Source organism: Apodemus sylvaticus, chromosome 1 (genome assembly GCF_947179515.1).
Source record: "Apodemus sylvaticus chromosome 1, mApoSyl1.1, whole genome shotgun sequence".
Taxonomy (NCBI): domain Eukaryota; kingdom Metazoa; phylum Chordata; class Mammalia; order Rodentia; family Muridae; genus Apodemus; species Apodemus sylvaticus.
Genome location: NC_067472.1, coordinates 66,062,006 through 66,075,956, shown reverse-complemented (window position 1 = coordinate 66,075,956; position 13,951 = coordinate 66,062,006). Strand labels below are relative to the sequence as shown.

General features: G+C 51.4%; 1 protein-coding gene across 1 annotated transcript in view; it reads left to right on the top strand.

Annotated features, from left to right (window-relative positions):
• The first annotated feature begins 251 nt into the window (after positions 1-251).
• Positions 252-13,951, top strand: part of Inpp5a (inositol polyphosphate-5-phosphatase A) — a 184,800-nt gene continuing 171,100 nt past the window's right edge. The window contains exon 1 of the mRNA XM_052196265.1: positions 252-630. Coding sequence (XP_052052225.1) covers positions 556-630 — 75 coding nt within the window. The 5' untranslated portion in view covers positions 252-555. The remainder of the gene's footprint in view (positions 631-13,951) is intronic.

Here is a 13,951-nt window from a genome sequence, read left to right as displayed (position 1 = left end):
GCCCGCCTCTACCCTGTCTCTGGTGTTGGCTCCGCCCCACCCTAGGTCCAGCTCCTGTGAGCAGGCCCGCCGGTGCACAAACCCCACCCCCCAGTCTGGCTCCGGCCCGAGGACCCGCCCTTCCAGCCCCTGAGCCAGGGAGCCTATAGCTCAAGTCTGTAGATTGTGTGCAGACCCCGCCCCACAGGAAGGCCCCACCCCCGGCACGACCGACAGCCCCGCCTTCTAGGGCCCCACCTCCTGTGGGGCGGGACTTGTCCCAGCCGGAGTCGGCGGCGGCGGCTGCGGGAACTTTCCCGGCGGGTCTAATGGCTGCGCGCGGGCCGCTGTGAGGCGCGGCGGCGAGCGGGCGCGGGGCCGCGGAGCAGCGAAGAACCAGCAACCGCGAGGCTGGAGCCCCGGCCAGGCCCGGTCCGACCCGCCAAGCCCGCGATGCGCCCCAGTGCTGTCCCCCGGCGCAGCTGACGCCCCGCGGCCCCGCGAGACCCCAGCCCTACCGGCCCCGCAGGAAGCGGCCGCCGCCACCCAGTCCAGAGCCCGCTCCGCCCGGGCACCATGGCGGGGAAGGCGGCCGCCCCCGGCACCGCGGTCCTGCTGGTCACGGCCAACGTGGGTTCGCTCTTCGACGACGTAAGTGCCGCGCCGTCGGCTAGGGAGGGGCGGCTTCGGGCCAGGAGTCTCCCAGCCCGGGATCCTGACATCCCCGTTTCCAGTTGGAGACCCTAAATTCCGGCCCCTACAGCGCCTTCTGTATTCGCGAACCCCGGGCCAGTTGTCTTTTGGACCTGTGACTCTGATGCCCCCTACCCCCAGCTGGAGACTCCGACCAGAATTTCCCAAGCCCCAGACCCTGACCTCATAGCGGGGTACCCTAGGCCAGGAAACTTCCAGCTACACACCCGGGACCTTAACACCGCTTTTCTGGTACTGGAGGCCAAATTCTAAGACTCAGCTTTTGAACCCCTGTCTTAACCCATACTACAGGAACCCAGACTAAGTCCGGATCCTTGAATCCTGATGCTGGTTCCTCGCTTTGCTCCTGAGACAGCAAATCCCTATCCCTTTCCTGCTCCGGAACTCCAGAGCCACAAGTACTGACCTGGAATTTTGACCCAGAATCCCGATACTTGGATGTTCTGGCCCCCAAACCTAAGTACACGCTGACCCCAGGTTTCCGATTCACCCTTGGCCCCCAGTATCAGACTCTTATCCCCAAAGTCTGATTTCTGATTCCAGAAACCCAGCTTTCGAATATTTTGGTTCCTTGTCCTCCCAACCCATACTGCACTGACCCTGACCTCTGAGTCTCTACCCTACAACCTTAGATCCTACACCTACTCTTGTCCCCAGAGTGGGATCCCTGCCTCTAATTCTGCATCCCACCTCCCATCCCTGAACCTTCCTCCCAGTAGACCTCAGTTCCAAGCCTTGAGCTCCATCATCTGAGTTCTGGTCCCTAGATCCCATCCCTTGGTTCCGTCTTCTGAGGGGCCTGAGGTGTGAGGCACCCCGTTTTGCCGTATAACTTGCAATAGCACCAGTTCTCAAATGAGGTAGCCCTATTCAAGCCTTGGAGGACTTTATATTCCTGTTTATTAAATGAAAAGGTGCCTAAAAGATCTTCAAGGCCAAAAATGATGCCAAAGGCCTTTATCTTGTAGACCAGCTTCTCCAGTCCCACCCTGGAATCCTGGGTTTTCTCCTCTGGGAGGCAGAAGGGAGCTGAGGCCTGGGGCAATGGGAGCTCCCTGGAGCAGGCTGGAGCTGACCTAGTTCAGTATTGCAGCCACGGTGCCACCCCGCTGTTGGTACTTAAACTGCCAACCCAAATAAAGCAGGATGCAGCTCCAAGTGGCATGCTTGTTTAAGAAGAAAGGGTAATGCCACAGATGGAACTGTGGGGCCACGGACTCCCCTTTCTCCTTCTCCTTCCCCTTACCTAGGTGAACAGCTGGGATGGTGCCAGGGCTTGGATACAGGTCTGAGGTAGATTTCAGGCGAGGGTCCCATTTCTTTCCTGGCAGAGAACGTGGTAGAAGAGTTTCCCTGAGCTGAGTTCACAGACAGCGTAAGCTTGGTTTTTATTAGTAAAAGGCAGGCATTATTGCTATATTTTGTTATTTTCACTTACAGACATGCCAGTGTTCTGGTTCCCTGCTAGAGAGGCACTGTCTGCCCGTCTAAGTTATGGACAACTTGATGTAGTTTCACGTGTGATCGTTTTCCACAAGGGCCTGTATGGGTGTGTGCCTGTATATTTAGCATTCTATTCTAGGCCTTCCAGTAACATGTCACTGTAGCGTGGTTTTGTTCAGATGATTCAGATCCGTTAGCTGTGGCTTCAAAGCCTCAGAAATGTCAGGAAAATTAGGCATGGTAGGGCACTTTCATCTCCAAGGGAAAATAATTTTGCTGTGAGAAACATTCTTTCTAGTAATTTTTGATTCTGAGTTCTAGAGTTTCTGTTGTGTTTCAATAGTATACGTACACATTTCTCTCTGCTGATATTAAAGAGGGTGATTTAATTCACCCTCCTTTTGTATGGAGCCCTTATGTAGGGCTTCCACTGGCCTGGAACTTTGTGTGTAGGCTAGGCAGACACCTGCCTCTACTGGGATTAAAGGTGGTATACCACTGTGGTCACCTTAACTCACTTTTAACAACATGGTGTCTGAATTCTCACTTGTTTTCTTAAGGCTCTCTGAAGTTTTTCACTACATTTATATCAAAAATGAATATCTGTCATGATGATTTGTACCTAAGTTAATTCTAAACCAGTCCCCAGGGACAGGTATAACTTCAGTGGAATGACCAAGAAGGGCACGCACACTCATGTTCTGTGGCCTGCTTCCTTGATCAGGGTTTGGGTACTGCGGGAAAGAAGCTGTGTAGAGAAAGTGGCAGATTCTCAAGGGAAGTAGATTTTAATTCCTCAGTTCTATTGGATCAGAAAGTGCTTGTGATTGACTGTGCGCCTTGGTGTGCCATGTGCCCCTGATGACAAATGTGCTTTTCCAGTGGTGTAAAGGAGTTCTTGCTGTGGGAAACAGGCACTACCCTGCCCAGTGCCTTAGCCGCCGCTTGAGGGAATCAGCTCCCAGGAGGAAAGTGTCCGATTTGAAACAGTCATGCTGGCTCTGAAGGGCATTTTTTCCTTTTATGCACAAGCAGTAGGTGGTTTGTTTCTGCATTTGTACTTTCAGAAGTCTCCCCTTTTATGCTCCCATCCTCTTCCTAATCCAGAGGTGACCCCTCTTAAAACATCATGTACATTTTTTTTAAATTGGGGGTTGAACCCTGGCCTTCCCTGCTTAGCTATAGGCCCTAGCCCATGTACGTAAATTTTAATCATAGCTTTGCCGTCAGTACCCTAGGATCTCCAGAACATCTTGTTCAGCCTGCCCTTGTCTCACCAGCAATCCTGGCTGGCATCCTTGCCTGGCAGGGTGGCCCACTGCAGTTCCTGAGCTGTGCTTCTGAGGGCCTTCTGGTGGCTTGGAGCCCTTTGACCTTGTAGTCTTGTCCAAAGGGATCACTGTAGGTAGACTTGTTTATGTTCTTAAAAACTGTGGAAGATCCCTCAGAGTTTGCGTGTGTGTGTGTGTGTGTGTGTGTGTGTGTGTGTGTGTGTGTGTCTCTCGTGTTGTACTATCAGTACTCATTGTGTTAAACGTCAAAACTGAAAATGTTAAGCACAGAACATCACGGCACACACTGCTTAATGGCAGAGGGATTGGTCACTTTATCCCCACCACCAGGGCAGGGAAGCGCCACGGTCCCTTGGGTGAGAGTGAGATAGTTAAAGTCATTGCACAGTATTAGGAAAAAAACAACCTTGGCTCAGTCTTTGGGAGAAGAGTCTTCAGCCCATTCTCTGAGGACCTCTGTCCCATCTAGTGACCCTTCAGAAGTGTTTTTCCAGGTAGCAAGGGGGCACCTGTTACTTTCTCATTTTCTAGTAGTGACTGTCACATTGCCTCGGGCTGATTCCTAGTTTGATTGGATGTCACTAGGAGAGAGGGAATGGGTGACCTGGGGCCATGCCTATGATTGTTCTGCTGATCTGACTGGTGCTTTAACCGCTGTGTTTGTAGTTCTAGACTTCTCACTCACGGACTAGCAGTGAACTGAGAAGGTAGATGCTTGCAGGCGTGCTCCAGAGTTCTCCCGCCCTTACATGGTCAGGCTGTGTTGGCCTGGTCCTGCTATGTATTCAGAGGAAGATGTCATTTGGAGCTTGTTTCCTGCTTTGCTTAGTTAACTCCCAAGTGACCCTTTCCAGGCAGACATGGTCTCGCAGAACTGGCAGTGTTAGTAGGGCCCCTCGTCAGCAGATGTTTTTGAGAAATGGGACGGAGAGAGGCAAGTCAGAACTGCTGTGGGGGGATGGACTCCAGGCTGTCACCTTGGCCCATCTCTCTCTCCCACCTCCCTGTTCAGATTTATCCTCTTTGATAGTTTTTCACCATCAGTGTGGAAGGGCCTATAGTCTGGCTCCCACAAGCCTGTTCTACCCTAGATAGCAGCTTCATGAGGACAGCCTCTACCTCACTCCTCTTCCCAGGTTCTGATTCACACGTCTCCACTGTGGGATTCTGGGTGTCAGGACTAGGGTCACTTCCTTGCAATCAGCTCTAGAACATTCAGGGAAGCCCTTTATATCGGCTTCGCCCTCCATTGCTACTGCCCACCACTAGAATATTTGCCATCTTTGTGGATTTGTCTATTTGGAGGTTCCTGGTTCCTGGAAGTAGACCTGCAGAGAATGTGGCTTTTGTGTCTGTCATTTCTAACTTAGCAAGTCAGTCATCAGAATTCTTCCTGTCATAGCATACATCACTGCTTTATGCTTTTCTATGAACAGAGTTGTTCCCAGGTGTTTGTGTTTGTCCAATGATCAGTTAGTGACCATTTGGATTGCTTTTGCATCTTGGTTGTGAACTCTGGTGTATATGTCCTATGGATGGGTGTTTTCAGCTCACAGGGTGTGGGGTGTGTGCTTTGCAGAGGACTTGCTGAGTCCAGAAGAAACTGTGTCCTGCTTCTGGAGGAGCTACCATGCTGTCTATGTATGGATGTCTCTCCTCCTCCTCTCCTCTCCTCTCCTCTCCTCTCCTCTCCTCTCCTCTCCTCTCCTCTCCTCTCCTCTCCTCTCCTCTCCTCCCCTCCCCTCCCCTCCCCTCCCCTCCCCTCCCCTCCCCTCCCCTCCCCTCCCCTCTCTTTTCTTTTTTCTTTTTTCTTTTCTTTTCCTTTTCTCTTGTTCTTCTTTTTCTCTCATATGTGTGCGTGTGTGTGTGTGTGTCCCTTGGTATGTGAGTGTTTTGCCTACATGTATGTATGTGCAGCATATGCATGCTGGGTGCCCACCGAGGTTAGAAGAGGGCTTCAGATCCCCCGGGAGTGGAGTTACAGACAGTTGTGAGCTTCCGTGTGGGTGCTGGGAATCAAACTTGGGTCCTCATCAAGAGCAACAAGTGCTCTTAACTGCTGAGCCAGCTAGTCAGTTCCCTGTCCTCATTCATTTCATGTCCCCCTAGTGGTTCTTGGTTTCCCTACATCCTCCCCAGTACCTAACGTTGCTCTTTTTTTCTAAGACTTGGCTTCTTGGAAATCCTGTATTTTCTTTTCCTTTCTTACTTCTCAGGGTGGTACACCCAGGTCAATCTAGACCTGCCCTGGCCACACTCCCTTCCTGATCCTCACATAGGTTCTATGTCTCTTTGTGATGCCCCAAACTGCAGCAAACTGAGGCCGAGATGGCTCTGTGAAGCACAGGACACCCAGCCAGGCCCACTGAAATTTTTCTCCACAGAAAACCAGCACTCTTTTAAAAGTTATTTCTAAATGTGCACCCACGTGAGTGTGCACATGAATATAGTGCCTATCAAGGCCAGAAGAGGGCACCTAACCATTGGAACTGGGTGCTAGGAACTGAACTTGGGTCTTCTGCAAGAGCAGTGCGGACTTGAGCCGTGAACCATTCCTGCGACACTCCCCTGGAGTGAGACTGTTGCACGGGTCTTTTTTCCTTTGGCAGAGCATGTGGCTGCCAGTGGCTTGGCCTTTCCTGCTGGAAAGGGCTACTTTCAGTGTTTTGAATCTTGAGGTAATCCTGGTGGTCCTCTGTTTGCATGCTGTGAATGCCTCCCTCCCCTTAACTCTTTCCTAATGTGAAGGGTCTGGGACCATGTGTCTTTCCACCTATCCCTAGTTGGTCTTACAATAGTTAGGTGGTTTAGGAGTCTCAGTATTCGTTCTTTGGCAGTTGCTGTTGGTGACCAGAGATTTCAGCAAACAGTCAGAGTTGCAGTCAGTTTTCTGAATCTGTAAGACAGACCCAGCACTTGTCTCCAAGGGTGGTAGGATCAAATGAGACATTATTGCAACATTTATGCTACTGTTACTGGTGCCTCCTACCACAGTAATGAAACCATTTCTGATTTGTAAACACAGGTGATTTTCCACAGACATCATTTCCTGGCTTCTTTCAGTGTTTAGAACTTTGTGAGACATTATTTAGACTTTTGAGATACACCTGGTGGTCCTCTGCTTCCCTGCTCTGCTTGTTCCCCACTCCAACTCTCCCCCAGTGTGAAGGGAGGAGGACCGTGTCTCTCTGTTTCTGACTAGCCTTTGAGGGTGTACTATCTCTCTGTGTGGCCTCATCTATCCTCCATGCTTTCATTGCTCTAGAGGTGCCGAGGGGCCTGGGGCCTGGGGCCTGGGGATGGCTTGAAATATTGAATATTTTCCCATCCTTGAAATCATCACTGAGGATAGAGCTCTTGGATGGTAGACCTAGTGGCATCTGGGGGGTAGCTGTGTTCACACAGCCCACTCAGGCACCTGAGCAGTCTCAGCATGCAGGAGGCCTCCTCCCAGGAGCGGCTAGCTGTGGGGCAGGAAGGTTCTGCTTGCTTTGGGAATCTGTGATGGGTGTTTTCATGGACTTGATGTCTGATTGGGAAGTCACAGAAACCCATGAGTCCCTGTCCCAGGCAGAAGGACTACAGTTGACAGGCTTAGATTTAGAAAGAGAAACCAGCTTCCCTAGGTTACAGCTAAGGGAGTGTGGGCTCCCCTGGTAGTGGCTGCAGTTGTGAATTTCTGTCCTGTGCTGTTCAAGGACAGCAGTGTTCACACTGGGTTTCCTGCCCTGATGCGAGCTTACTGGATGACCAGAGTGCCTGAGACCAAGAGGGTAGACTTGCTCCCCTCCCAGTGCAGTAGGTGAGTCCTTTTCAGTCGGCGGACACTTGGGAATCTTCACACTGACAGACTCTCCAAAGGTCTGAGGTGCCTGTGCTGACCAGGCACTGAGTTCTCTTAGGCAGTCAGGTAAGGATTGGCCAGCTGGGTCTGCCTGAAAACATTGCCCTTGGAGTTGCAGGGAGGGAATTTGGAAGCTCTGGTGGCCAATTCAGGCTGTCTTTTTCCTGGTGAAACCTAGAAAGGTCCAGCACTAATTCTCAGGGAAGGCAGCCTGATCTTGAACCTCTCAAAGGACTAAGGACCCCGGTGTAAACCTGACAAGATGTGGCAGTGAGAAAGATTTCTGGGCTTTCCTTAATGATGAAGGAGAATGGGGTATTCAAAATGTAAGACCAGTGAGAGGCATTGCCTGTTTTCATGTGAGGAGAATTTTGATTCAGATATGGAAGTCTTACTCTGATTTAATAAATACTCTAGTATTGGCAGACTGGGGGTGTGGTCTACCAACTTAATGCTGCACCCCTGAAGGCTTCGTGGGAGGCTGTCTCCTAAGCCCACAGTTTCTCACAACTGCTCTGTTTTGTGAGCGTGACTTTGGACTTCATCTTCGGGACACTTTAATCACTGTTATGACTGTGCTTGGCATTAGTGATACGTGCACTCTGGTGCACTGCCTGCATGGCTCCCCAGCCTTTAAACTGTGAAAGGGTCTGAGAGGTGGCATGCCCCCAGACGGATGACAGCTGCTTGCCCTGTGCTATAAGGAGGAGCGGGGCCATTTGGTCCTCTGTAGGATGCTCGGATAGCTTGCTTATATAGATCAACTCTGATGCAGAGGGTCTTAGGCTCTGGAGGGGCTCTAGGTGGGCTGGGCTTGCTGTTGATGTCAGGGATTCCTGGATAGATGTCCTGAGTGTGGTACCAGGACACTAGTGCTCTGCAAGTCCAGAATACCTCCTCTGGGGTTGTTTTCCCTTTTGCATGTGGAATGTCTCCAGCTCAATTTTAGGAGTGTCTCCATGGGCTAGTTACTGCAGAGTCTTGACATTACTGATTGGCCTTGGGCCATTTGTCTTTAGGGCTTATCTCTCTGATGAGGGTATGGTGCCTTTTCTTGGAGTTTACTGAGGTTACAGGTTGTTCTCCTTGTTCTCTGTCCTGGGGTGTCCTGGGGTGTCCTGGGGTGTGCATGCAGACTAGTGCTGCCTTTTCATGTTGGAACTGCTAGACCAGCTCCTGGCCTCTGGTCTGGTCCTACTCATCCTCTAAGCTGACTGCACCCCAGAGCACCGTCTCCATGATTGCTCTGCATTCATCTGACCCTCACTCTGCATCCCAGATAAGCCTGTCCCTCACATGGTGGGACCCCCAGCATTCATCTGACCCTCACTCTGCATCCTAGACAAGCCTGTCCCTCACATGGTGGGACCCCCAGCATTCATCTGACCCTCTCTCTGCATCCCAGACAAGCCTGTCCCTCACATGGTGGGACCCCCAGCTGATGCGCTTGCCACTGTTCGATCTCAAATTGCTCTCAGGCCCTTTTCTCCCCTGGGAGTTTGAGATAGACCACACTGAGTCAGCGTGGACCCTGGAGCCTGCTACCATTCTTTAAAAGGATATTTATATTAATTTGCATGTGTATACACACATACGCACATGCACGTTACACACACACACACCCATGGAGGACAGAAGAGGACATTGAATTCTCTGGAGCTGGAGTTACAGGTGGTCGTAAGCTGCCCAACATGGGTGCTGGGAACCAAATTTGGGTCTTCTGGAAGAGCAATACCTTCATAACTGCTGAGCCATGGCTTCTGCTCCCCCTTTCTGATCAGACATGTGACCTTGGTCATCTGCTTCTGCCTATTTATGTATCAGCAAGCAGGAATCACACCTGGAAATCTGGTTAAGGATGCTAAAGCAGAGACTGGGGGATACCTGCCTTTGTCAGTGCTGCTAGGCCAGGACTGGCCTCCTTGTCAGATGTGGGGAACTTGCTGTGGGTCCCCTGGGGCAGCATCCTCATCTTCACTGTCTCTCTGGGTGCTGAGCCGGCCGCCAGATGGCTGGGCCACCACTCACTGAGCCTCAACACTTGTGGCTAACGGTTACAGCCTCCTGTGTGACCTGGCACTGCTCCCAGAGGGACCTCATCTGCTGCAGCTTTGTGTCTGACTGCCTCGGCCTGCGGGAACACTTGGGACTCCCCGGAAGCTTCATTCTGCACCGGTGCAGTCTCTCCTGCTCATGTTCTTATACCCTCTTCCCCCTCACAGTGCGTGTTGCTCAGGTAGGACACAGTCAACGTCTGTGGCCTCTGAACCACTCTGTTCTGTCCCAGGGACTCCTCCAGATCCCTGCAGGGGCAGGCGACTCTCATTCATCCTTTCAAGACCAGCTTATGTCCTGGCTTAGGGCAACATGTTTAGAGCTCTCCCTGCCTGCCTCCTCCTTCTCCAGCCTGAAGTGATTCCAGGTTTTGTTTTGTCCTGTCGTTTTCGCCTGTGGACAGCTTTCAACATATATATTGCCTCCAGGTGTCTGCCCTCTGACAGCAACAGTGCATGATTTGGGGATCCACACAAGAGGATAGAGGGCAGGAGTGGAGCGCTGGCAGGCAGGTTTCCTTGAGAGCTGATGCCCATTCCGTATCAGGCTGAAGGTGGAGGCAGGGTGGGAGGTGTTTTTAGTCAGCTGACAGCAGTGTGTTGCCCTGGCACAAAGACGTCAGCGTTGGCTGTGCTTATACCTCATGGTGCCACAGGGATAAGTATGGTCCAATGCACTCTTGTGGTTAGTGGAAAAGTCTGTTTCTTGGACTGTAGCTCTTTTCCCTTTTCCTTTAAGAAGTTTTATTGAGGAATAATTTGCATACCACACAATTTACCTAGGAGGCTGTACAGGTCAATGACTTTCGGAAAATGCCTGCATTTATGCAGCTGTTGCCATGAAGCAGTTTGGCAACACTTCCCATCTGGCCCTCTTCAGTGCTCAGCCCCTGCTCCTGGCCTCACCCACCTTAGCTCTGCTGACCTGTAGAGTCCTGTCTTTCCCCAAGTTTCCATGTCATGGAATCATATGATATTCAGCCTGATGTCTGGTTTCTTTCAGTGAGCACAACGTGATGATTTTGAGGTTCCTCGGTTTTGTGTGTCAACAGTTCACCTGTCTCGTGGCTGAGTTTATTGTACTGTGTGGTCACATGGTTCATTCATTCCCAGTAGGCAGACTCTGGGGGGGGGGCAGTGTAGTGAGTGAGTAAACATTGTTTCTATGGACAGAAGTGCTTGTCTTCCTGGGGCTTGCAGTTGTGTATGGGTGTGGGTGCTTGCCTCCCTGGGACTGGTTGAGCAGTCAGTGTGTGTGTGTGTGTGTATGTGTGTGTGTGTGTGTCTGGGTGTGCACCATTTGGTACACTGTGGCACTGTGTAAGGCACAACCCTTTGCTGTGCAAGCACCTGGTGGTACCTTCCTGTTGATGAGTGGGCATGGAGTGCCCTGTGGCTTTCATTTGCATTGCTAGCCCTTCCTTTTAAATGTAGGCACCCCACAAGTTGGTTCCTTTGCCATGTTGGTGCCCACTTTTAGCAGTGACTGTAGTGGGCAGTTTCATGGCTGCTCACCTGCTCTCCTCTCTAGGAGAGGTGCAAGGTGCTGGGACCCCCCTTGGAGGCCCCATTTACTTGGATAGACAGGCTGGTGTCATAATGTTCCTTCACTGAGCACAGTTAATTCAGGTGAAGTGAGAGTAGTCATCCTCCCAGGAGAATTCTGTAGAAGATCCTCTTCTGTTGCCTACAGGTGCAGGGAATGTGCCACTGTTTGGGGGTAAGGGCCCTGTGGTCCAGCCCAGGCCTGTCAATCTCTAGGAGGTGTGGTGTGGCTTTTCCAGGGATCCTCAGTGGCTATTGACCTGCTTCTCTTGTCCTTTCACAACTACCTTCTCCCTGGGAATCTGGATGTGTGTCTGTATCCGTGTGTGAGTCTGAGAGGCACTTTATGGATGTGGCCCTGTGGACTTATGTTACCCAGCTCTATGTAGGATTGGGATCATGATGGGGATGAGACATGGCATGCTAGGGTGGGGGGCATTGTCGCCAGGTTGGGTGTTTCTGTGGCGTGGCAGTTGCGTTCCTTGACGTTCTGTGGGAAACATCTGTCTGCAATGGGACAGTCTAGCCTTCTTGGCAGCAGGTGGCTATCTTGGATTAGGCCCATCAACATAGCCACTGTGGAAGAACAGCGGGTGTTAATTGCAGCTGGGAGGCATCTGGCTGCCTCAGTGGTGGGGAACAGAGGAAGGGAGAATTTGGTCTTGTTTTTCCATTTCAGAGGATGCTTGTCTAAGGCTGTGGGGTGATGTGCTGTCAGGCCTGCTGGTCCACTGCACCTTTTCTTGTCTCTCTGGTCCCCTCAGCTTGGCAGGACCCTCTTGTCACTTGTCAGGCCTGGTATTTGCCTCTCTGGGAATTGGCCACTGGGAAGGCTTGGGTGTGTGGCTCTGGCCCCACTTCAGTTTGAGACTCCATTATTCTAGGCGTTCTCTGGGGTCCTGAGAAGGAGCCAGGGAGGCCTACCCTTTAGTCCCGTGCAGTCTCCCTTGTCCACCTTTTGGTATCTTGGTGCTTGCTGACTGCATGGTTAGATTGGGGGAGAGGTGACCATGATGAGTTTGGATGAGAGGTTAGAGTAGGGACATCTTTGGGCATATGGCTCTGACCAGCCAGGTGACACATGTGGGACAGCTTCCTTCTGTGGATTCTCCAAGCCTTGTGTTGGAGGTGAGACCTCCCCATGCAGGTGACCTCTACAGTTATTTGTCCTCTGGAGTCACTCTCGTAGAGCTCCTTCTCTTGGGATATCATCTTTGTGAGGAGCAGACACATTTCTGGGGACATGTTTTGCTGCTCTTTTCCTTCATAATGGTTTGGGTTTCTCAGATCTGTCATAACTTCCTGTTTTCTTGTAACGACCTGGGGGGCCCTTGTTGTTGCAGTCAGGTGGTGTACCCTGTCACTGTACAGGTGGGAGGAGAGGGCCAGGTCATATGGAAAACAGGAGAGAGCCTTGGAAACTGACCAGTAAGTAAACAAAACAGTACCCTGGTGACAGACGAGGTTGTCTGAGACTCTCAGGGGGTCAGATGGGGGTCTCATTTCCCGACCTGCCTCACTTGATGCAGAGGGGCTTTGGGGTTCCCCAGACCACTTCGGTGTTACATTTACAGAGCTCCAGTTTCATGTGCTTCTGCTGTGTCTTAGCAGAAAGGCATGGCTTGGAGAGTGCATGCTGGTGAGTGAGGAGAGGCCTCTGGTGTGTGTTGGGGGGTAGGAGTGTGAGGGTAGGGGGTGCTATTGGTCCAAGGTCTGTACCCTCATGGTTCTGGGGGTTTTGCCACCCCTTAAAGACACCTGGTGACCCACCTTCCCCACAGGGAACCTATACCCCTAGCCTTGGAACATAATTCTGAATGAGAAAGTCTTCATGGAGCCAGTCTCAAAGAGTGGCCTAGAACACAGAGATGCTATGATGTTGAGACCACTCAGCCTCTGGTGTGCCTGTCCTGAAGGTTTTGGTTTGGAGGATCTGTGTTAGCTGGGGAGGGCAAGGAAGGAGTGACTGTTGGGGTGCTGTGACATAAGAGCAGAGTCAGGAAATGGGGAGCTGTGTGGCTGATTTAGCTCACAGATGTCGGAACAGGCACGGTGTGCTAAGAAGTGCTGTGTGCTAATGGTTCCAGGCCCCTGCTTCTTTACAGGGAATAAGGTCATTGCCCTTGGTCTGTGTCTAGTGTGAGGGTGTGGTGCCGTGTGGGGTGCCATGTCTGCTCCCATGCTAATGGTGTCCCTCAGAGAGGGGTCTCCGGTCCAGTTGAGCCCCTGAGCTGACTGTAAACTGTTAGACCTTTATCTTCTGATAAGCAGCTGCTGCCATGGAGGAAGAGATGGTGCACTGAATGTAGGGTTAGGGTTGTCTAGGAGCATCAAGTGACTTGGGACTGCTGGGTTCTTGTGGGTGTCCCTGATTGAATGGCAGGACCCTGGACAGTAGGGACATTGTGGTTAACAGACTCAAAGATATCAACACATGATCATTCCATCATTTTTTGAATAAAATTCTACTTGGGGAGAGATCAGATACATCCTAGTGTTGTGGGAAATACTAAACAATGGTAGACAGGGCATGTTCCGTGCTTGTGTCTCTGCCCCGGCGGCCTGGCCTCCCATGCGCTGGCAGGCAATGGCTGACCTGTTTTTATCTTATGGAGATTCTGACTCTGAACTCCACAGTCTCTCCACCCAGCTCGCTGGGTTCCCACTGGCGAGTTGCTCCCACACTATCCCTGTGCTTCAGATCCCCCATGGCCTTTGTGGAGCACCTCAGGCAAACTCACGCTTGGCCACCGTTCCTTTCTCTCTTGAAACCAGACAAGTCGCTGTGTGAAGGAAAAAATGCAATACAAAGTTAGATCAGAAACAATGGTAACTCAATCTTTGGGCACAACAACTAAAACCTAATCTTGTAAGCCTTATTAAAATCTTATCCTTCCGGTGGCAGATCCTTGTGGATCCACCATGATACTAGGAAACAATAGCAGCTACATCTTACCTCTCTGCTGTCCCAGCTCCAAAAGGAAGTCCCTCTCTCCCACTTCCTCTCTAATTTCATCCAACCTGGAAGTCCGGCTTACTCTCCAAGTGATTGGCTCCTTTATTCATTTTGAGATTGGTTC